The 24081-nt window shown below is 38.5% G+C and overlaps 1 protein-coding gene across 5 annotated transcripts in view; it reads left to right on the top strand.

Moving 5' to 3' along the window:
- Kiaa0922 (KIAA0922 ortholog) overlaps positions 1-24081 on the top strand; it is a 127447-nt gene that overhangs the window by 75354 nt on the left and 28012 nt on the right. For all 5 annotated transcript variants that reach the window (XM_013029748.1, XM_013029749.1, XM_013029751.1 and 2 more), the window contains 14 exons: positions 2930-3007; positions 3209-3362; positions 4442-4500; positions 4829-4937; positions 7379-7472; positions 8121-8274; positions 8811-8981; positions 10624-10693; positions 11614-11731; positions 13945-14086; positions 15544-15653; positions 16626-16698; positions 20129-20256; positions 22232-22374. In XM_013029748.1, the coding sequence (XP_012885202.1) occupies positions 2930-3007; positions 3209-3362; positions 4442-4500; positions 4829-4937; positions 7379-7472; positions 8121-8274; positions 8811-8981; positions 10624-10693; positions 11614-11731; positions 13945-14086; positions 15544-15653; positions 16626-16698; positions 20129-20256; positions 22232-22374 (1603 nt within the window). The remainder of the gene's footprint in view (positions 1-2929; positions 3008-3208; positions 3363-4441; positions 4501-4828; positions 4938-7378; positions 7473-8120; positions 8275-8810; positions 8982-10623; positions 10694-11613; positions 11732-13944; positions 14087-15543; positions 15654-16625; positions 16699-20128; positions 20257-22231; positions 22375-24081) is intronic.

The raw sequence follows: 24081 nt of genomic DNA on the forward strand, positions 1-24081 counted from the left end.
CAGTAGGGGCCACAGAGAGAGCAGGAGGAAGGATCATTGTGCCATAAACGTTCTCTGTAGTACCAGGTACTTCAGTACCCAGTGCTGTTGTATCATGAAAGCAGCCCTAGATTGTGCAGAGAAAGGAGTGCTCACACTTGTGTTCCAGTAAAACTGTTTACAGACATAGGCTGCAGCCTGGAGTTAGCCAGTTGCCAGCCCCCAGTCACCAATATACTTATGAGTAAGGACAAATGCACATGTTTACGGGCAATCCAGGATTACAGCTGGTGTAACTTGGCTATAGATTCATTTAGTGGGTGAGAAAAAAAGAAGTTGTATTTCCAATCTCTAGCTTATTCAGCTGTGTGTGGGGAAAAGGGATGCAGCAGGGAGGCTGTAAAATAGTTCAGGTGGACTCAGGCCAGACCTCAGGATGTAGAAAGTGGCTTGCTCCCCGCATGACAGTTTAGGTGAGTACTTACTTGCTGGACAGTGGATGTGTGTAGAAAGAGATGGGTGACATTAATCATGATACATTGTACTCATACAGGGACATGTTGAAACACCTTTGTGCAACTACTTAAAGATAGTAATTACCTGTGCGTAGGTAAATACACATGAAAACCTTAGAACTACCCTAGGAGGAGAGAAAAAGCCACAAGATAGTATCCAGAATAACCCAGTGTCAGTGTCAAGGACGAAGGAGACAGGCATGTGGTCAGCTGATGTTAAAATAAGGTGAAGGGACAGTTCAGATGAAGTTCCTGGGGGCTGGGCAAAGTCTGGGATTATAGTCATGTCCTATAATCCCAGCTACCTGAGTGACAAGTTGAGGCCAGCCTCAGCCAAAAAAGGCTATGGAAATACCATCTCAAAAACAAGCTAGCTTGGTGTGCCTGCCTATCCCAATTAATTAACAGGGGACGAGATAGGAAGCCTGAATCTCAGTCTGAAGATGGCCTGGGATAAAAATATGAGACTATCTGAAAAATAACTAAAGCAATAAGGACTGATGTACAGCTCAAGTGGTAATGCTTGCCTAGCAAATGCTAAACTCTTGAGTTCAAACTCTAGTAAAATGCATACTCACATATATATATACACACACACCTTTATATTTGGTTCTATGGAGATCATTTCAGATGTGGTTAAAGTTTTAAATTGTCTTTGGTAGATGGGTTTGTTTATAGAAGAACAAACTTTAAAATCTAGTTTTTGACAATTTTAAGCTCAACTGGGTACTAATGGCTCACACCTTTATCCTAGTTACTCAAAAGGCTGAGATCTGGAGGATAATGATTTGAGCCCAGCCTGAGCATAAATAGTTCACTAGACTCCATCTCACATAACCAATGAAAAGACAAGCTAAAGGCATGGTTTAGATGATAGAGCTCCAGCCTAGCAAATAAGCTACCACCCTGAGTTCAAACCCCACTACCTCCAAAGAAAAAATTAGGTTCATTTTGCACATTGAACATTCTCACACTAAGAATATTCATTTACTAACAATAGTTTTTTGAAGTCATTGACTGATGTCCTTTACTTAAAATGACATTAATAAATGACTTTCTATTAAATGACATTTTATGGCATTCGAAAATGTAATACAATCTTTTTTTTCTTTTAAAGTAAAAAAATTCTGCCTGCCTGACAGTTGAAGTTGTAGTTGCTAGAGGGCCTCATGAACACTGAGCATGAATTCTGCATTGAGGCCTACTCCTCTTAAGTTGTGGGGTTTTTTGGGGGATGGGGGGAGAGCCGGGAGGGATACTGGAGTTTTATGCTTTTTTCCCCCCCTACGACTACTCCTCTTAAGTTGTGGGGTTTTTTTGGGAGGGGGATGGGGGGAGAGCAGGGAGGGATACTGGAGTTTTAAGCTTTTTTTCCCCCCCTGATCTTGGGCATTATCATTGAGCCTCTTTGTGCAGAATAGCACTCTACTACTTTGAGCCACAATGCCACTTCTGGCTTTTTGTGAGTGGTTTATTGGAAGTAAGAGTCTCCTGGACATTCCTGCCCGAGCTGGCTATGAACCGTGATCCTCAGATCTCAGTCTCTTGAATAGTTAGGATTATAGGCATATGGGCATGAGTCACTGTTGCCTGCTATATGTTATTGGTTTTTGAACTCAAGGCCTTGTACTTGTTAAGCAGGCAGTCTACTGCTTGATCCATATTTCAGTTCCTTTTGCATTATTAGTTTTTAAATAGAGTCTTGCTTTATGCCCAGGTCAGTCTGGACAGCACTGACAATACTTCCCAGATAACTGGAATGACAGGAGTCACAACACCCAGCTTTTTATTGGTTGAGATGGAGTCCATGAGACTTTACTTTCCCATAAATAACTCAGAAAAATCCAGAAGTGGTGCTCTGGCTCAAGTGATAGAACAATATCCTTGAGCAAAAGAAGCTCCAGGAGAGCATCGAGGCCCCGAGTTCAAGGCCCAAGACTGGCAAAACAACAAAAATAATAAGGCAGATGGATTTCTTTTTGTGATTTTCTCTGACTCCAAGATTGTGGCTTCTAAAGATCATAGCACATATACCTAAAAACTGAGTCTTGCCTGAGTCATTGTAGATTAAGATAAATGTAAGACTCCTGTTTAAATAAAATGGTCAATATGTGTTAGAAACACCAGCATACACAGTCTTCTGATTTATATTTAGAACATATTCATCTCCTTATTTGCCCTATTAGGGATTTTCATGTTGCCCAAAGTAGAATTTATGATTTCCTTGAGAAGGTAAGCTCAATAATAGCACAGATTTTTCTGTTTTGCTCACTGTTATATTTCTAATAAATGGAATATACAACATTTCACATATTCAGGTATTTGTTGAGTAAATGAATGCGTGAACAGGTGAGTGTTCTAAATAAGAGATAATTTACTTGTAATGTTAGGTTATGCCGTTGCTTTCTTTTATTTTTTTTTTCTTCTTCTTTTAGGTAGAAACTACTAATACTAGCCTCCTGCAGGTGCAGCTAGAATGCAGTTTACATAATAAAGTGTGTCAACAGTTAAAGGTAATTTAAAAGCATTTCGTATTTTGAAAGCCGCTGGGTTTTTCTGCTTTTTTGCTTAAAAATCAAAAACAAAATAGTATATTCTGTTCTCAGAAGTAGACATGCTGTTGCCTTAAGTGATTGTCATTTTCAAAAATTTGAAATCAGAGTTCTGATGATTTTTTGATGCTTTCTTTTTTTTCTCCCTCTTTTTAATCTCAGAGTTGTTACCTGGAATCTGATGGTGTCTTGCAATTACAAATGAGCATAATTGTAACAATGGAAAACTCCTCAAAAGAATTAGAAAAAAACACACAAGATTTGCTAGATCATCTCTCTATTGTATATGTAGCTACAGATAAACCTGAGACCTCAGGTAAGATGAAATCTGTTAAAAATTTCAAGATAGAGCTGGGGGATTTAGCATGTGATGGAGCGTCTGCTCAAGGCCCTGGGTTCCATCCTCAGGAACTGCCTAAAAACTTTTGCATATTATATGATATTTGTAAGTTAGGCTTTTCTAATACTCTTTGGTTATGATGACTTCTGGTATGGAGTGTGTATATGTATTTAAATTCAAGAAAGAGTGGTGCAAATAATACCTAAGAGCATAGATTTTTATTGACAGTCACGGTCTTGTGTGTGTTCTAGAGACCTGTACACAGGACCTCACATGATAAGCATGGGTCCTTCCATGGAAACTTTTCACACCCTAGCCCTGATAGCATTCTTTTTTTTAACTGCATTTTTTTGTCTTGTCTTTTTTTATTCTGAGGATCAAATCCAGGACATTGTACTTGCTAGTCAAGCGCTTTGCCCTGAGCTACATCCCAGCTCCCTGCTAGCATGCTTAGTTGATGGTCAAACATCATTTGTCTTCCAGTGCTCAGAATTGGCTATTGTAGTAATGGGTCAGCTGGGGAGGTCTCTTGCCCTCAGCTTTATCACTTTTGATGAGTGGTAGACACTGCTTTAGGGATTGCTATCCTGTGGGGAACATTTCTGCCATATAAGTAAAGGCTAAGAGAAATCTGGTATTCTGAGATGCCAGAGTTTAATTCTTTCCAAATACGGTTATCTAAATTAGGAAGTACAAGAGTTTCCAATCAAGGTTTAGCTTTATTTCAGGCTATCTCATTGGTTAGTGAAGAATATACCATAATAATAAATTCATATCTTCTCTCTTTAGAATTTTTCATCCTTTAGTGAGCCTAGGTGATTAGCCAATCCTTTTATAAGGATCTTTCCTCTTGTGACTTAAAGTTAATACCCACCAGCATTCGTAAAACTCTGGCTCCCACCAACACACACACACACACACACACACACAAACTTTGCTCTTTATTTGGATTTCAGAATTGTGAACAGAAGCTCTTGTAGAACTGTATAATCAATTACTGTTTAAGGTGTGGGAATTTTACGTTGTAATATCATTGCTCTGATTCTTTTGGACAGATGATTCTGCAGTAAATATGTATGTATTACATTCAGGAAACAGCCTTATATGGATACAGGTAATTATCAATGCTTACATAAAGTAGAATTTGAAATTACAAGGATAAATTTAACTGCAAGACCTGAAGGCTTTTCAGAAACAGATTCTGAGACAGTTGTAAAGACTGTGTTTTGCTTTCAATTAATTAACCCTTTGTCCTTTGCTTGAACTCCTGTTTGCATGGAGGTTTTCAGCACTCACTTTCTGCTGCTGTTCATCCATCTGCCGAGCAGTTGCTAGGTGCCTGGTCTGTGCTGTTTACTTACTTGAACAGAGTGGGTTCAAGCTGGGTAAATACTTCCTTGGCAAAGAAGGGTAATGTGGATTTTATTTTGTTGTTTTTACAGGATGTTCATCATTTCTCCCATAGAAATGATCTGTCTCTGCAGTTTGAACCCATACTACTACCTACTTCCACAACAAACTTTACAAAAATTGCCTCTTTTACTTGCAAAGGTACACGTTTTAGCAATATTGAAGATTTATTTTGTTACAACAGATGGGGCATGGCTTTTATTAAGTGAATTGGTTTGATTTCAATAAACTACAGTCTTCAGTGGTTCTTAGAGATAAGTTTGATCCAGAAACCGTGGCTGATGCCACTTGTATTCTGCCACGTGTACAGGAGGTGATGCTTTCACAGGTAGGATAGTTGTGTCAGGATTTTAGAGTGTAATGCATAATGTCTAGTCAGTACAAGCCTAGTCCTGTTTCCAAGTTCTTACAGTTACAAAGTTCTGTAAAGAAATTTAGGTTGATTTGAGTCATAACAAAACATGCATACCCTCAATCATCTTTAAAGGAATGTAATTTAAAGCAATAAATGCAATGTAACTTATTACTAAGGTTGATAGAGATCAAAGAGATTGTTAGTATTCTGTGTTAGTAATGATTAAAAAATGTTTATGTTTTAACCGAAATAGAATAGATAGCATACTGTTTGGAGGGAAATCTGGCAATCTTAGAAAATTTCTAGTTGAAGGAATGTGTCCCACAGATACACGTATCTGCAAAACTATACCTGAGCTGGGCAGGGTTGGTGCACAACTGTAACTCCTTAGAAGGCTGAGTAGGAGATTGCTTGAACATAAGAGTTCAAGCTCAGCCTGTGTTGTGTAATTTTTATTAAAAGCCCCATTCTACAGAAATAGACTTGTGACAAAGAACAGCTTAAAACAGCTACTGTTGTTGCAATGAATTCATGTACAGGAGAGTGTACTGTGAAACCATTAAAAAGCATCACAACATATGATACGAGCAAGATGTGGCATTTAGTTGTTTGAAAGGCAGTGTGCAGGCCAACCACTAGTGGCTCATGTCTATAACCCTAGCTACTCAGGAGGGTGAGATCTGAGGATCACAGTTCAAAACTAGCCCAGGTAGGAAAGTCTATGAGATTCTTATTTTCAGTTACCAGCAAAAGCTGGAAGTGGAGCTGTGGCTCAAGTGGTTAGAGCCCTATCCTTGAGCAAAAAAGCTCAGAGACAGAACCCAGGCCTGAAATCAAACCCCAGAACTGGCCTAAAAAAAGGGACTGGAGAGTGTTGTATGTATACTCAAATATACATACAACACTGGAAGGTACCTAAGGTACTGCTGTTTTTTCTGAGATGGTTGGTAAGTCAGGGGTAAAAGGTTGACTTAGTTTTATATATTTTTTGTTAGTGTTTGAATTTTGTTTTTGATCTATATGTACTTTTTATTTATGTATTTATTTTGGTTGGTCATGGGGACTGAACTCTGGGCCTGGGCACTGTTCCTCAGCTCAAAGCTAGTGCTGTACCACTTGAGCCACAGCACCAGTTATGGCTTTTTCTGCTTATGTGGTAGTGAAGAATTGAACCCAAGGCCTCATGCATGCAAGGCAAGCACTCTGCCACTGAGCCACCTTCCCAGCCCTAGATGTATTTTTTTAAAAGCATGACAGTTAAGAAGTCAACACAAGTGGTTTAATTATATGACCTACATCAAGGAAAACATTATTTTTAATTAATCAACAGTATTTTGAAATACATTCCCACTTTTTTTTGGGGGGGGGGAGGGTCAGGAGACTTGAATTCTGGGTCTGGGTGCTATCCCTGAGCTCTCAGCTTATGGCAAGTGCTCTACCACTTGAACCATAGTGCCACTTCCTGTTTTCTGGTGGTTAATTGGAGATAAGAGTCTCAAAGACTGGCTGGAAAGGTGGCTCAGTGGTAGAGTGCTTGCTTTACATGCATGAGGCCTTGGGTTTGATTCTTCACCACCATACAAGAAGAAAAAGCCGGAAGTGATGCTGTGGCTCAAGTGGTAGAGCGCTAGCCTTAAGCTGAAAAGCTGAGAGACAGTGTCTAGGCCCAGAGTTCAGGCCCCCCAACCGACCAAAAAAAAAAATTTAAGAAAAGGAAAAAAAAAATCTCAAGGACTTTGCTGCCCAGGCTAGCTTCGAACTGCGATCCTCAAATCTCTGCCTCCTGAGTAGCTAGGATTACAAGCGCCCAGCTTCGCACTGTTTATTTTTAAGTTCCATTCGTCCTTCCATACTTACTTCTCCACATGCTTTTGTTAGTTCACCAGTGAGCTTTTGAGTTTTACTTTTGTCTTTAATGTTAGGACTTTGTTCTATGTGCAGAAAATCAACATGGTATTGACTTGAAGCCCTCCCCACCTCCAAGAAAAAATTGAGAGTGTGGTTTAAAAGGGGGAGAGGAGGAATATAGATAACATATGCCAGGTGATTGGCAACAAGCTAGTCAAGAAGAAAGGCAGATTGGAAGTGTTAGAGAAAGTATCCTCCACGTATGGTTCCTTCACTAATTTAGTAGAGACTGAAAAGTGAATAGTCTGTATCTTTTTTTGTTTAATCTTAGTGAAATTGAAAGTGCTTATGCATGACATTTATTTCTTTATACCTACAGCAGCTACATCATGTGATGGTAAAGTTACAGAAGTTGTGAAGAAAAAAAGCATTCCAACACTAAACTCATGTCTTGCCTCTCCAGTAATTCAGGGGTAAGTTCATTCCACTTTCCCTGAAATCCTGAGGTTTTCATCCTTACATTTTCAAAATGTAATTGATAGGAGCCAGACATTGGTGGCTCACACCTATAATCTTAGCTACTCAGAAGACCCAAGAACTAGAGGACTGCAGTAAAAAAATCAGCCCAGGCAGAAAAGTCAACTAGATTCCATCTTCAAAATAACCAAAAGAAAACTGGGCTGGGGGTGTGATATAAGTGGTAGAGTACCAAACCAAGCAAACCAACTTAGCATGATGTCCTGACTTTATATAATAATTTTCTTTCTGGACTTGCCCCCGTGCATTAGCACATGAAAGCTTTCGTAGCAGAATGGGAAGAGGGAATTAAATAATTAGAGTAATAAAATAAACTCCACACCAGGCAGCCATGTGCTTGGAAAGAAATGCTCATGTGTTCTCTGAGTTTTACGAGTTGTTCTGGTCCTGGTTTTGTCCCATGGCCTCTGCAAATACCTTGATCGTGACCTGGCCTTCAATATGTCTGAGTGTGAACTGATGAAGCGATCCAAACCTTGATAAGGTTTTACACTGCTCTCCTTTTTGCAGTTGGAAGCTCCTGTGAGTGTGGACTACTTTCTTTATGTGGGGTGATAGTCTGTCTGTATGCCTTTTGTTTGCAGGTATTTCAGAGTGGAAACTTCTGCAGCCCAGTTTCTCCTACAGGGTCATGAGAACTCATCAAGAGGGTGGTCAATATGGTACCTCAACTATTTTGACTATGGTGTTGTATTAAAGGATGTGTTTGTTTCCAAGGAGACCAAACACATTTTAAAGGTATATATATATATATATAGATAGATAGATACATATGATATTTTTCTCTTAAGTTTTAGCCCATTTTAAGCTTTGTCTAAAGTTGAATGTTATGGAATGAATATCAACAGAAATTAATTTTGACTTCTAATTTTAAAGCACTTTTAGAATTATAGGAAATCTCTGTTCTTGTTTATTCATGCCTTCCCCTTCCCTCTAGCTCCCTTTCTCACTCAACTATTGTTCATGGATCTCAAATGGTTAGCAATGTATTAATTAAAAATATTCTTACCATTATTAAAAAATGTCATATGATTTGTACTAAAAGATTATATTTAGTAAAAATAGACTTCAAAATTTTGTAAAGTAGAAAATAGGGTCATATTAAGTATTTAGAATATATTATTTCTACAATAATAGTCTTTGGCCTGGAACTAATTGAGATTGAATTAGGCTTCTTCATGTGTAGCAGAACCTTAGCATCATCATAGTCTATAATGATCTTAGTCATTTTTAGTGTTAGGAAAAGTAATCTTTCTTGCTTCTTTTCTTTTTAGATTCTGAATTTCACTGGCCCTTTATTTCTACCTCCAGGCTGTTGGAATATATTTTCTTTGAAACTTGCTGTTAAAGACATTACCATAAATCTGTTTACCAATGTATTTTTGACAACAAACATAGGTGCCATTTTTGCAATACCTCTGCACGTTTTCTCAGCACCAACCAAGGTATTGTTTACAACACTGTATGTGTGTTACAATTTTAATAGCATTTATATGGTGTTTAGGTTTTATTAATTGGGTTGCATTTATATTCTTAAGGGTGTCTTAAAAATGGATATTCTCAAGCCAGTCTTGGATGATGCATTTGTTTACATGTGGAACTCTGTTTGGAAATGTGCTATTTTTATTTTTCATAAAGTAATTTGAAATTACTTTTTAAAGAAAAATACTACTACCAAGTGCTGATGGCTCACTCCATAATTCTAGCTACTCAGGAGGCTGAGATCTGAGCATTGTGGTTATAAGCCAGCCTAGTCAGGAAAGTACATGACTGTTACCTCCACTTAACTACCAAAAGGCCTGAAGTACAGCTGTGGCTCAAGGGGTAACTCTTGAGCAAAAGAAGCTTAGGAACAGCGCCCAGGCCCTGAGTTCAAGCCCCAGGACTGGCGCATGCATGCATGCATATATGTGTGTACGTGTGTGCGCACACACACGCACGCACGCAAGCACATGAAGTAAAGCACTACAAATGGAATAATCAGTTTTATTTTCATTTAATTTGAAAGGTGTTTTTTTTAATGCTAGGTATCAATTTCAGGGCCTTACAGACACTTAGTCAAGTAATCTACCACTGAGCAGGGCCAGCTCTTACTTTCCAGCAGTTTTAAAGTGAGAAGTGTTTGCTTGCTATAGCAGACATGATTGAGCTTTTAACATTAACTTGTAATGACTTCAAATACATTGGAGATTGTTAAATGTTTTAGTTATACCTCTTTAAGTGATTTGCTTATGAACCAAGTCTCAAGCCTGAAAGGGTCCATAAGAGAAAGCTTTCTAAAATCTGGACAAATTGTGTTTTATTTAGATTATCTTAAACCTATCTCATTTTTCTTAATACGTATTTCTTTTTATTTGGTTATTATTACTTCCTTTTGCTCAAAGCTATTCTGTGTAACAGTGGATTTTAACTTTTTCTCTTTGAAACATTCATGCAACCATCTTTATTATGTTTCTCACTTACTGTTGATGTTTCATAATTAGAAATGCCTCATAGTTAGCTGTTAAGTATGAAGGTAGAACACACTGAAAATCAAACACAACAAAACGTAACCATATTTATCTATTTTGAATAGGGGAGATTTCTTTAAAAGTTCACTTTTCCAGTCAAGAGATGCATATATGAAGAGTGACGGTGGGAGGGATTAGAGGCCAGGCTCCAGAAGCAAGTGGAAGTAACAAGTGTACATTCTCCACACCTGTAGCAAATAGGCATTCAGTGTTTGGGGTAGGTAGGAATTCGCATACACTGGAATCTGAGGATTAGAATGCACACTGTAAAACAAACAATCTGAAAACAAAACCACTGGGAATGTCCTAAGAGGGATCAATCTTTAATTCATATGGCAGTGTGGTGTCTTGTGGATTCAGGGGTTGTCATTATGGGCATTGATGATTGTACAGAATCTACTGTAGTGAGAGGCAGCTCAGATTTCTTTGGATTCAATGATTAAGGAAACAAATTCTTGTTGTTTGGCTTTTGGTTAAAAGTGAGTTCACTGAAGTAGAGGCTTCATATTTTTGTGTGCTAGGATTTTTATGTTGAGTGTTGTGCTTTAAGTTATTTATATATTACTTTTTAATCTAGGAAGGGAGTCTGGGTTTTGAAGTGATAGCACATTGTGGCATGCATTATTTCATGGGAAAATCAAAAGCAGGTAAGTGTTTTGCTTTTAGGCTTTCTGTAGAAATCCAGTTTGGTGGGGGGGGAATGGGAAGCAGTGAGTGAAATTAACATTTTTAGATGAATAATTCTCTTAGAGTACTTTTGTCATATTCTGTTTGGAAGCATAGTCATTGACAGAATGACCTGAAATAGTTATAAATCCTCCAGTGTACTTATATAAATAGTACCCTCTTGGTTTCAGTAGCTTAAATCTTTGTTAAGAGATCTTTTTTTTAAAAAAAATACTGTTTGGTCATTATAGTAGACTTGAGTCTAGGAAAAATGGAAATTTTCTGATTTTTGTGTGAAAAAGCGGACTAGAAGTTAGGAAATTTGGAATTGTATGTGCAGACTTAATAGGTACACGTACATCTCATTAAGAGGTACTAAGTGGCTTGAGTGACTGAAGGTCATGGTGTTGATACAGAAATGATTTATAGGTTGTTTGGGGTTTGTTTCCCCTGAATTTTGGTTAGTTCATGCACTTGTCCAGGATCCGCCTCTAGTCCCCCCCCCCCCATTGGAATTTTGGTTGTCCTGAGCACTCTACTTGATATCCTGAAAGATTTCCAAGATAAAGATCGACATTTACATAGAAAATAGTTTTGTATTTTAGATTTAAAGCTGTGAGAAATGTTGCAAATATTGACTTGTTTCAGGCTGTATTCATGAGCCATGTCTTTTATGTTACAACCTTCATATGATCCATTTAGTTTTGCTTTTTACATGTTTAATTTGATCTATCATTTGCCGTGGAGTTAGAGGGACTTTAGTAGTAGAGCTCAGGGAAAGAGATAGAATTTTACTGTGTAGTGCTCTCAGTTTGAGAAGCCAGAAGAGTCAGCAGCATTATTTTACTTACTGAATTGTACTTCCAGTAAATCTAATATAGAAATCTGATCTAACTTTTAGAAAATCCTAATTGGGACAAGAGCCTTTCTCTGGACCAGTCTACCTGGAGCATGGATTCTGAACTTGCAAGTAAATTGTATGAACGATGGAAGAAATACAAAAATGGTGATGTCTGCAGGTACGTCTGAAAGGACTGCCTCTCCCCTCTCAGCCCAGTCAAAGTTTTCATCTTTTATTTTCCTGTTGGGAAAGACTATTACCCAGAACTTTTTTTTGAAATTACATTCCTAATTTTTAGTGATCAGTATTGTTACCTATCTAGCCTGGCTCATTCAGTAGTTGTACAAAGTGGTTTCAACTCAACTCAGTTTATGAGTATACTCACTTTTTTGTGTGTATGCACGTCCAGTCCTGGGGCTTGAACTCAGGGCCTAGGCACTGTCCATTGGCTTTTTTCCTCAAGGCTGCAGTTCTGCCACTTGAGACAGATCCGGTCAAGCTTTTTGGTAGTTAATTAGTGATAAGAGTCTCATGGACTTTCCTGCCCAGGCTGGCTTTGAGTCATGATCCTCAGATCACAGCCTCCTGAGTAGGTAGGAGTATAGACATTAGCCAGCAATGCCCGGCTTACACTCAATTTTTTTTTTTTTTGCTAAGTCACTTGAAAATAAGTTGTAAGTACTTTTTCTTTTATGAATTAGTTATTTCTTAGGGAGGATATTCTCTTGTATGGATCTATACTGTCATTGTATACCTAACAATCTCAATGATGATATAATTTTGTTATCTGCATTAAGAATTCCCTGGTCAGTTGGATGCTAGTGGCTCACACCTATAATTGTAGCTACTCAGGAGGCTAAGATCTGAGGATTGTGGTTCAAAGCCAGACTAGGTAGGAAAGTCCATGAGACTCATCTCCACTAAAACTTAGTCAGAAAAAGCTGGAAGTGGTGTGGTGGCTCAAGTAGTTGAGTGCCATCCTTGAGCCAAACAAAGCTCAGGAACAGGGCCCAGGCCTGAGCTTTAAGCCTCAGGACCAGGACCAAAAAATTAGATTTTCCCTGGTTGAGTTAAATATTTGTTGTACCTATGTGTGTTGTGTTTTTATGGGTTTGTTTTTTGTTTTTGTTGTTTGTGGCAGTACTGGTACTGGTGTTTGAACTCTTTTTTTTTAAATGTTATTATAAAGGTGATGTACAGAGGGGTTATAGTCTTTTAAATTTTTTTTCCGTGTTAATTATAAAGGTGATATTCAAGGGTTATAGTGTTACATAAGTCAGGTAATGAATACCTTTCTTTATGGACAGTGTCACCCCTTCCTTCATTCTCTCCCGCTTTTTCCTTCTTATCCCTACCCACAAGTTGTATAGTTCATTTTAACATAGTGTCCAGTGAGTACCAATGCTGCATTTGTGGAGTTTGAATTCTTACACCTACTTTTTTCTTGGTTGTGGGGCTTGAACTCTGGGCCTCGGTGCTGTGTCCCTCAGCTCTTCAGCTCAAGGCTAGCGCTCTACCATTTGAGCCACAGCACCACTTCTGGTTTTCTGGTGGTTAGTTTCCTGCCCTGGCTGGCTTTGAACCTTGATCCTAAGATCTCAGCTTCCTGAGTAGCTAGGACTACAGGCATGAGCCATGGGCGCCTGGTACCACTACTTCTTTAGCCCCATTTCCTGCCTGACTTTTTGCTGGTTTTTTTGGAGGTGGAGTCTCACAGACTTTTCTGCCTGGCCTTGAACCACAATTCTCCAGATTTCAGCTACCTGAAAAGCTAGGATTACAGGTGTGAGCTACTGGCTCCCTGCTGATAATTTTTTATGTCATATACATTTATTGTTTCCTAAGAATGTTTCACTCAGTGGTTTTAGCATTCATGGGTAATCCTTGTTTGAATCACCTGTTAGACTAATGGCTACAAAATGGTAAAGTTTCTAGTGATTTCTTTCATTCTACATTTACTAATACATAATTTGTTAAAAGCCTTCTTAAAAATATCACTATAGTTTTAGTGTGTTGTATTATGTTATCATAATTACTATTGTTGATGACAAATTGTCCTAAGTCTAGTGTGGGTGCCCTTGAGAGGATGGCTTGTGTGGCTTTTATAGGTTGTCATCATTCTCTGAGCAATTCTTAGCTTTTTCAGGACAACAGACTGTTCTAGAGTCAAAGCTTTTTTGGGAGGTGCTATAGATCATATTTGGTGTCTCCTGCTTGTTCAGCATGTGTTCTAGCTCTGAGCTGTGCCCCCAGCACCTTAGAGTGCTTCCTAACATTTTCTCTTCCCCAGTAGCCCTTGTTCCTTGAGGAAGAATGGTATTCAGTGATTTCTCATTTATAAAATGTCAAAATTATTTATCATAATCTTTTCTTTCTTTATCACCTATCCAGGAGGAATGTTTTAGGAGTGGCTCAGTTTGCTCATTTGAAGAAATCCAAGGAATTGGAATCCTTTGTTTCTTGTTTGCCACGTTTGGTTGCAGAGCCTGGCCTTGTGATAAACTTCAGCGCAACTGCCCTCAAGAGCAGTGTGGTGAGGATAAGATCTGTGTACCATCGTCCTTTTGGTCAGGGACATTCCATCTCTTGGCCTTTTCAAAGTGCCAGAATATTTCCACTCAGGGATATTATTTCAGACCAAACAAACCCATGTGTCATTAGGACATTTTGAATTGGGGAGGTGTCTAAAGAACAAAATGGCAAGTGAAACTCGTGAGCAGACTGAAAAGTCACTAGATAAAGAAGTGCTGAATTGATATGAAGTTCTTAAATAAATGTGTGAGTTAAAATTTTGAACAACAGGCAGGAACAATTCTTGGCTTAAGTGAATGAGGCTTGGTGTCATAAGGAGACGCTCAGAAGAAATACGCCCAGGGGGAGCCAGGTTGCTCTGTGATACCATTAGGAACTGGGGCTCCATCTATCAGTTGACTTTCTGTCTTAATGTGTTGGCTTCCTTCCTTGTATGTGCATCTCTGTCTAGCCAGGGTGGCAGAATGAGGGCAAAGGGAATGAGATACCATTAGTGGGCATTCATTTATGTCTCAAAATGGCAAACTGCATCACGCATGCTCAGAGTTAAATATGCATCTTAGCCAGTGCTCATTGAGCTTCCTTAGGATGATACCCTAGGGATGCTTTTTTTTTCCTTAATATTTTGTTTTGAAGCAATAGAGAAAAGAGTAATATCAAGTGTTCCCAATTGCTGTTTACCAAGCTTCCTTGCTGTATAGTGTTTGCCACACTTTTAGGTCATTTCCTGTCACTCCAGATACACGTACTTTTTTGAAACATTGAAAGTGTCCTTGGGCTGCTTCATCTGTTTCACTGGCAATTATTTATGAGCAAGAGAAATTTTCTATATAGCTAGAACATAATTATTAAAACCAGGAAATGAAATATTTATTACAATGTTGCTACCTGATTTACTTTTTTTTTTTTGGGTCGTCATGAGGCCTGAACTCTGGGCCTGGGCACTGTCCCTCAGCTCTTCAGCTCAAGGCTAGTGCTCTACCACTTGAGCCACAGTGCCACTTCCGGCTTTTTTCTGTTTGCTTATGTGGTGCTGAGGAATCAAACCCAGGGCCTCATGCATGCAAGGCAAGCGCTCTACCACTGAGCCACCTTCCCACCCCCTGATTTTACATTATGTGTTCAAGTTTTTTCAACAAACTTAATGCCTTACTTAGTTTTGGTTTTGTTTTTTTTTTAGATCAAGATCAGCCTAGGATCTCACTATATTTTAAGTCTCCCCCAACCTGTCTTTGCCTTTCATGGCATATCCCTTTTTTGTGTGTGTGTGTACTATGTGCTCTTTCATTGAGCTTACACCCCTAGTTTCACAGAGGTTTTTGCAGAGTGCAGGCCATTTGTTTTCAAAGCTTTGTGGTGGTTCCTTCTGATTAGATCCTAGTCATGATTTTATAGTAGGACTACCTCAGGAGGATACTATGCTGTTCACTCTCTGAACACTCTTTTCCCCATGTCTAGGTGAAGTACTTCATGGTGAGGAACCCATCTTCTCTGCCAGTCTCCTTGCAGCTCCTACCTCTTTCCTTGTACCCAAAGCCCGAAGCTGCAGTGCGCCTGCTGCACAAATGGTAGGAAGACTGATAAGGCAGGGTGGGCAACCCAGACTGTTAAGCTTCAGAATGTGAAAATCCTGTAGTTCTGTCTCCTGGGCTCTTGATGTATGAATCTGGGTACCTGTCCCCTGAATACACATGATTTGATGGAAGATGCTTTCATTCACTGTTACTGTGTTGGCTTCATCATGCAACAAAATGTTCTTTTCTTAAGTTAGGCATAAGAAACAAGTTAAAAGATAAGTGTTGAGATGCACACCAATCATCTTAGCAACTCAAGGAGGCAGGATTTGAGAGCAGCCTGCATAACTTAGTTGAACCTGATGGATGGATGGGTGGATGGATGGGTGGCAAGAGTATTTTATAGTATATCCTAATCTAGAGTTAAAGGAGAAGGTAATGATACTATTTGTTCATGTCTGTTATATATTATTTTTATATAATCAAAGGAAGACATCCCTTGATCTCAGGGTTTCTCAGCCTCAGCATCATTAACATTTTGGACCAGAAGATACTGGGACAGGGAGGCTGTCTTGAATATTGAAGGAAGTTTAGCAGCATCCTTGGCTTTTGCTATTAGAGGCTAGTAGGACTTAACAACCATGACTACCAAAAATGTCTGCAGACACTACCAGGTGTTTTGGGAAATAAAGTGACTTTTGGTAGTTTATCCTTTCAGGTTCTGTAGCTGTGAGCTATTTTGAGGGAAAAACCCTGCTTCCTATTTAAAACTTTTGACATTGTATATTTCTTTACATCTGTTGCCACCCAAGTCATTCATTAAATAACATTTATTGAGTACTTAGTGTATGCCAGGTATGGGTAAGTGTGGAATGGGGCCAAGATAGAGTAGCCAAAGGACCAAGTAGGAGAAGGAGAGAGAGAGAATATGAATGTGTGTGTAAATATATATGTGCACAAATGGGAGATATTAACTCCCATTGTCAGATTGAATGCTATTTTGAATATTTGGGTTTTTCTTTGTAGGTTTGGCACCGATATGCAGATGGTTAATTTCACAACTGGTGAATTCCAGCTTACCAAAGCTTGCCCTTACCGGGTAGGATATCATCTCCAAACAGCAAAAAGAACTTTTGACAGACTAGCCTCCAAAGTAGTGTTTAAGTGTCTTTTTGTTCTATGTGTGGCTCTCTGATTTTTGTTCTCTAGGCATGGAAGCATAGCAGGTTTTTCTAATTAACTAGTGCAGCACTAGTTAGAATCATGCCTCTCAATTGTTTTAATGTGGTGGTTTAAATCAACACAAATGAGGAATAACAATTGAATCAGTGCTATGTAGAAAACCATGGAATTTTAGCTAAGCCCAGAATTTATATTTCTCTTAAGATTCCTTGACCTCCTGAAATCCTTTCTAGGATGAGATAAGGAAAGCAAATACATTTAAAAAAAATTTTTTTTACTACATTGTCTTTGTGTGTTTAGCAAATCATCTGGTTCCAGTGGTATTCATCTCACTGTTAAAACAAATTTTCTAAAAAGTTTTAACTTTCTGGACAACCACGAGGTCTTGCTTCAGTGGTTAGGAGTTAGTAGTGACATATTACAGGCTGGGGATGTCTGCCTGCAGACTGGGCATTTGATCCTCAGTTTTCACTCAGTAGTTTTTTGTGTGGTTGAGAATTGGCCTGACAGTATGTGAGATAAATAGATAAATTCAAAAGGGAAGCATCTGTAGAAAGAATGCTCACAGACACGTACTCAAGCACACACACATACTTAAATGGGATGGGTAATTTTCTTTTTCTACGCTACTCCTTCATACACTGTTGCTCTACTTAACTGGAATAACAAGAAGGAGACCACAGATAAGACTAAGAGTTCAATTATGAGTTCAACAATAGGGAAGTTTTCAGTATAATCTTGTCTGCCACAGAAAACACCTTGCCAGTAAACTTTCCTTTCTTTCTTTTTTTTGTCAGTCGTGGGGCTTGAACTCTGGGCTTAGGTGCTATCCCTGTGCTCTTCTGATCAAGGCAAGCGCTCTACCACTTGAGCCACAGCACCACTTCTGGTTTTCTGGTAGTTAATTGGAGATAAGAGTCTCATGAACTTTTCTGCCTGGGCTGGCTTTCAACCGTGATCCTCAGATCTCAGCCTCCTGAGTAGCTAGGATTTCAGGCCTCAGCCACTGGCACCTGGCAAACTTTCCTTTCTTAACAAGTGTCCCAGCAGCACTGGGAGGCGGAGTCCTGCACTAGCCTGTGCTTTGCTCGCCTTCTAAAGTCCTTGCTGTTCCTCTCATTCTTCTCTGTCCCAAACAGTGGTCAGGGCTATAGGAGATAATTCCTCCAAAACACTTTGAAATTGAAAACTGAATGCCAACTTTTTAAATATCTGAATATTGAGATTTGAGCAGATAGGGTACCTCATTTTAAAAAATCATTTTATGTCAGAAGAATTTTTCCAAGAATATTACACCCTTTGTGATGAGGGAAATTGCTGTCATTGTTTACTTATTGCACTGACAAACAGAATAGTATCAGTACCTTGAAGACTGAAAATTTAACAGAAAGTTGTTATAAAACTCTATGAAGTTAAAAAAAAAAGTACTCTTGCCTAGTAACTTTCACTGGTTTATTTTAAACCTATGGTTCCTCTGCTTAGGAATATATAGAACTGGGCATTGAAAGTCACCTATGTGACCTTCTTTTGACAAACTGTTTAACCTCCCTGAGCCTCCTCTTCAACTCTCGAAAAAATATTTTAGGATTCCATAAGGTTTATAAAGCAGATCGTTTTGTATTGTGTATACCTTAAGCAGTCTGCTATTTGGCATATAAAAAGTCATAGCAAAAGTCAGCAATTTTTGTTCATTTATATTTATAAAGTAGGATTTCCTCCTTTATGAAGTTTATAATTCTAAGGAGAATAAATCAAATGGCATTTCTGTTTATTCTTCCAAAATAATATGGGAACTGATGGTATACTTGAAGAATAAAACAAGTTTAAAAATTGAAAACAACCAGGTATCAGTGACTCATGCATGTATTCCTAACTACTCAAGAGCCTATAGTCTAGAGGATCACAGTTCAAGGTCAGTCTAGGCAGAATATTTAATTCTATTAGAGGCATGACTTACGTTGTAGAGTGCCAGCCTAGCAAGCACAAACCCGAGTTCATACCTCATACCACTAAAAAAAAGAAAATACAGGAAAGAGATATATTACTGTGCAGAGTATATGCTTATAAGCTCTAAATAAACAAATGGTTTGGTGAGAATGTGCCAGAAAAAGCAGCAGAAACATAAAAACTACATCCTTTTCTTTAACTTTTTAAAACAATTTTACTGTAAAGGTGATGTACAGAGGGGATACAGTTACATAAGTCAGGTAATGAGTACATTTCCTTTATGATCATTTAAAATGATACTTACCAAAATGAACTCCAAGAAATGGAAGCAAGAGATTTTTTTTAAATTGTACTGTTTGTGGTTCTTTTTTTTTCCTTTCCTTTTTTCTTTGTTTTATTCCCATCTGTTGATGTTTTTGATTTCTATACCCTTTGTCCTGTTTGTATGTAAGTTTATTTCATTTGGGGAGGGAAAGAGGAAGCATGGAAATGGTGGGACAAAGGGTAAACCAAGTCAGCAGTAAAACATACTAGATACTATATTGGAAAAGAACTATACAACTTAAGGGGAGGGAAGAGGCCAAATATAAAATAGATGATTTGAGTCTTAAAGGCATCTTAGGGTGTTTTTTTAAATTTTATTTATTTTTTTATTATGTAGTACCAAGGAATTGAACCCAGGGCCTCATGCATGCTAGGCAAGCACTCTGCCACTAAGCCAGATTCCCAGCTCAGTCTTTTTTGACAGTGGCTATCCTTGTATGATTTCTGTAGAATTTGAGCACAGCAAATCTTCTCTGACTGGTGGGTTATGTTCAAAACATCGTTTCATATAGGTTTCTTTTTTTTTTTTTGGTCGGCTGTGGGGCTTGAACTTGACCTGTGTGCTGTCCCTCAGGCTCTTCAGCTCAAGGCTAACATTCTACCACTTAAGCCACAACACCACTTTGGTTTTTTGGTGGTTTATTGAAGATAAGAATCTCACAGACTTTCCTGCCCAGGCTGTTTTTGAACTGCGATCCTTAGATCTCAGCCTTCCAAGTAGCTAGGATTACAGGCGTGAGCCACCGACGCCCAGTTCATACAGGTTTCTAATTAGAACTCCCTTTCCAGTAATCATGTCAGGTTGTCTTGTAGTCACTGCCTGTGTTTCTCAGCTATGGTTAGGTATTATTTATTGGAGTAAACAAGGATAAACAAGAGGTTAGAGGTTTAGCTCTAGCTTAGTGGAAGAATGCCTGCCTGTCATATGCAAGGCTGAGTTCAGTCGCTCACACACACAAAATTGGGTTGGTGAAGGATGGGTATAATCATGTTTATATCTAATTTGTGCTTACTGAAGATGGAAACTTGTTCTGTAGGAAAATAGAATGTTTAATTGTGTCCTTAATGATTTTCAGGCTGTGCATTCTGAGGAATCTAGGTTTGGCACCCTCCACTTGAATTTGCAGCCTTTGGAAATGAAAAGGGTTGGTGTAGTTTTCACACCAGCTGATTATGGAAAAGTTACCTCACTCATACTAATCCGGTAGGTGGGTCCCTGCCATGGAGTCTTACTTCTTTCTGACTTATCAATCTAAATCTCATTCTCTCTTAAGAATAATCTCTGTAGCTAATAGCTGACACTCCTTTTTCAGTCAGTGTGCAGTGACCAGGGCAAGGCAGCGCTGGGCATGATAGGAAGAAGTGATGGCTGAGGAGAGAGGCCTGCAAGTCTGGACAAAGTCCCAAGACCTCCCCCAATAGGATGTGTCTGTTCGTCTGTTCATGTCTCTAAGAGGGGAAATGCACTTCACTCCAAATTCAAAGCCATCACAGAAGACAGAACACATACGCATGATGCGTGCACATGTGTGCAGGTTTACTTTTCTATCCTTAGCACAGAAAAACAATGGAAACATTGCTGTAGGCATTTCCCATCAATAGTCTTTAAACTTAATACCACCTATTCTCTATAGCCCCAGAGAGAATGGAAGAAGTGCTTCATTGAGCCTATTGGCTTTCTCTTTTCCTTCTTTTAACTGACAGTTATTGTTAAATGATTTAAGTAGCTATTTATGTGTTTCTTTATTGTTTGCATATTTAGGTAATCTTTATGAGAGCCTTCTTTGAGATTTACAGGAAATACAGATCTGTATTGAAGGTCTCTGCTGTTAGTGAAGAGCCTAACACAAATGTATCTCTGGTTACATTTTCATTGTATTTTTAAAGCTTTGCTAGTATATCCTTTTGCAAAAAAAAAAAAATTCCTACTTGAGACATCCCTTAAATATGAAAGAGTTTGTGCTTCTGCAACTGAGCATTACTCAGAAGAAAATGCTCCGAAGTAAATTTTTGAAGCCTTTGCTTTGAAGTATTTTAGCTAAGACTTTCTAGTGCCCTGTTGACTTCAGTGTGTGATTTTAAAACTTTTTTACTGAAGAACTAAGGACAAAGAAAGTGTAGAGAAAAGCTTTATTAGTCAGTCCAGGTCTCAGAAAGTACATTTTTAACATAAATTTGGTTTCTGTTTATCCATACAGATTTTTTTTTCCTTTTGGTGGGTCATGCGGCTTAAACTCTGGGCCTAGGTGCTGTCCTTGAGCTCTTCAACTCAAGGCAAATGCTTAAGCCAGAGCACCACTTCTGGTTTTCTGGTGGTTAATTGGAGATAAGAGTCTCACAGACTTTTCTGCCTGGGCTAGCTTTGAACCAGGATTCTCAGATCTCAACCTTCTGAGTAGCTAGGATTACAGGCATCAGCCACTGGCTCCTAGCTTCAATACAGAATCTTCTCAGTTTTTTTCCTGTAAATCAGTCATCTAATGCTTATCAGGTGAATGCTTTTAAGAGGTTAAAGATTTCTAATCCTTTAAAAAAAAGTTGCTCTGTAGCATGAGCCCTCAGTTCAGTGTGTGTCACTAAGCATCATTTCCACTTAAGTATTTCACCCCAGAAATCCTGGACTCAACTTGTAAAGAGGCAAACATTAGTCTGAATCATTGTTGTCAGTAAGAGCGTGACTCCAAGTATGCTATTCCTCGAGTGATATTTAAAATCTTTGATTCCAAAGAAAAAGTATTTTTTATTTCTATTATCACCCCTAATGTGCAATTCTTACAAGCACAAGTTACTATGAAAATCTTTTAATTTACCTGGTAAACAACCATTTTGTCCAAAATTGTGTTTGTGTTTGCCAATTTATTTCTTCAGTTCTTTTTCTTGCATATCTGATCCATCCCAGTACTTGCTTTTGAAAAATCTATGAATTCCATTTGTGGCCTGTAGTATTAGAAAATGATCGTAGCTGCTCATGCATTTTTGCTGTTGTCAGCTTATATGGGCCCTGGACATACTTTTAGTTTGTGAGATGCAGGAAATATCATGCTCTTTAAATTGATTATATTTTTAACTTCAAAAATACTTTTGCTGTCCAAGAAAGTTTAAATGTAAGTACATTTCAGTTCAGTGTATTTTGTGTCTCTGTGATAATGCCTTTTCACTTCTGTCTTGGTTTACTGTAGGAATAATTTGACTGGTATTGACATGATTGGTGTGGAAGGGCTTGGAGCAAGAGAGTTACTGAAAGTAGGCGGAAGACTTCCTGGCACAGGAGGTTCACTTCGATTTAAGGTGCCCGAGTCTACGCTGATGGACTGCCGTCGACGTGAGTTCGCATGTGTGCATGCTGACAGGGCAACTTTGGTATTGAAAACCAAGAACAAAAGGATTCTGTAGGAAGATTCTTTTAAAAACTTACAGTAAATTCATTGTACTGATTCAAATAATTCAATCAGGTAAACATTTGAACCTATGTAGGCTGGTCCTCTGGATTGGAATGACAGCTTTAGATATTTAATTCAACTTAATAAATACAGAAGACAGGCTGGGAAGGTGGCTCAGTGGTTAGAGCGCTTGCCTTGCATGCCTTGCATACCCTGGGTTCGATTCCTCAGCACCACAGAAGCACAAAGAAAAAAAGCCGGAAGTGGCACTCTGGCTCAAGTGGTAGAGCACTAGCCTTGAGCTGAAGAGCTGAGGGACAGTGCCCAGGCCCAGAGTTCAGGCCCCATGACCGGACCCAAAAATAAATAAATACATACAGACAGACAGAAGGGGAAAAAAGAAAGGACAATTGCTCTCCTTCCAATTACATTTGAACAGTATAGTGTAAAATACTTGCAATAAATATACAAAGTAAGTGATTTGGTTACCATTCATCCAAAGGAGGAGTATCACACCGAGGTGACAAATATAAGAGTAAAGTCTTGCTAACCAATACTGCTTTTTGTGGTGATAGAAATATTCTTTATATATGTCTCTAGTTGTATGAAAAGGAAAGCCAGCTTAGATTCCATTTTCTTTGTGTGTACTTAGTGTCATTCAATATAGTAGTCCCTTGCTACATGCAGCTAGTGTGTTCTTTTTTTGTTTTGTTTTTTGTTTTTGTCCATCGTGGGGCTTGAACTCTGGGCCTGAGCGCTGTCCCTCAGCTCTTCAGCTCAAGGCTAGTGCTCTATCACTTGAGCTACAGTGCCACTTCTGGTTTTCTGGTGGTTTATTGGAGATAAGAATTTCACAGACTTTTCCTGGGCTGGCTTTCCAGCCTGGGCTGGCTTTGAACCGCAATCCTCAGATCTCAGCCTCCTGAGTAGCTAGGATTACAGGAGCCACCGGTACCCGGCTTGCTAGTGTGTTCTTAACATAGAGATGTTTCCTTGATGAAATCTATTTTTTTTCTTTTTGTATATATTTACTTACTTTCTAAATTTAATTTTTTGTCAAGAGTATATTTCTTGTTGAACATTGTTACCCCTTGTTTTTCTTGTGTGTGTGTGTGTGTTGAACAGTATTTATCAAGTAACAAGCCATCCAAACTCAAAAATTTCTGAAGTGTTTTACAAAAAAACATTCAGAGTAGAACTTCTGCCATCAGTAACTTAAACTATTCCAAACAAGATTTTTTTTATCTTTAAGTAGTTGTACAAGGAAGTTCCCATTCTACAAACAGTATATGAGTACAAAGTGTCTGACAACATTGTCACCCATCTCTCCTAACCCATCCCTTCTCTCACTTTTTTTCTTTGTGATTAGGTGATTACATAAATTTCACATATTTCACAATATTGTGGAATAGTGATACTTTTTAGTTAAAGTCACAAACACATTTTAACCTTCACAAGGCAAATTGTCATTATCATGGTCTATACAGTTTATGAATTCAGTGAGCTTTGACAATACAAGTTAATGAAATCTATTTTTAAATTTGTTTAAATAGCCATGTGTGTTTAATGGCTGTTCTATCAGACAATGCCGATTTAGAAATATACTGAGCTCAGTAGCAGATGACATGCTTTGCATGTTTGAAGCCATA

The sequence above is a fragment of the Dipodomys ordii genome, unplaced genomic scaffold (assembly GCF_000151885.1).
Source record: "Dipodomys ordii isolate 6190 unplaced genomic scaffold, Dord_2.0 Scaffold122, whole genome shotgun sequence".
NCBI lineage: Eukaryota > Metazoa > Chordata > Mammalia > Rodentia > Heteromyidae > Dipodomys > Dipodomys ordii.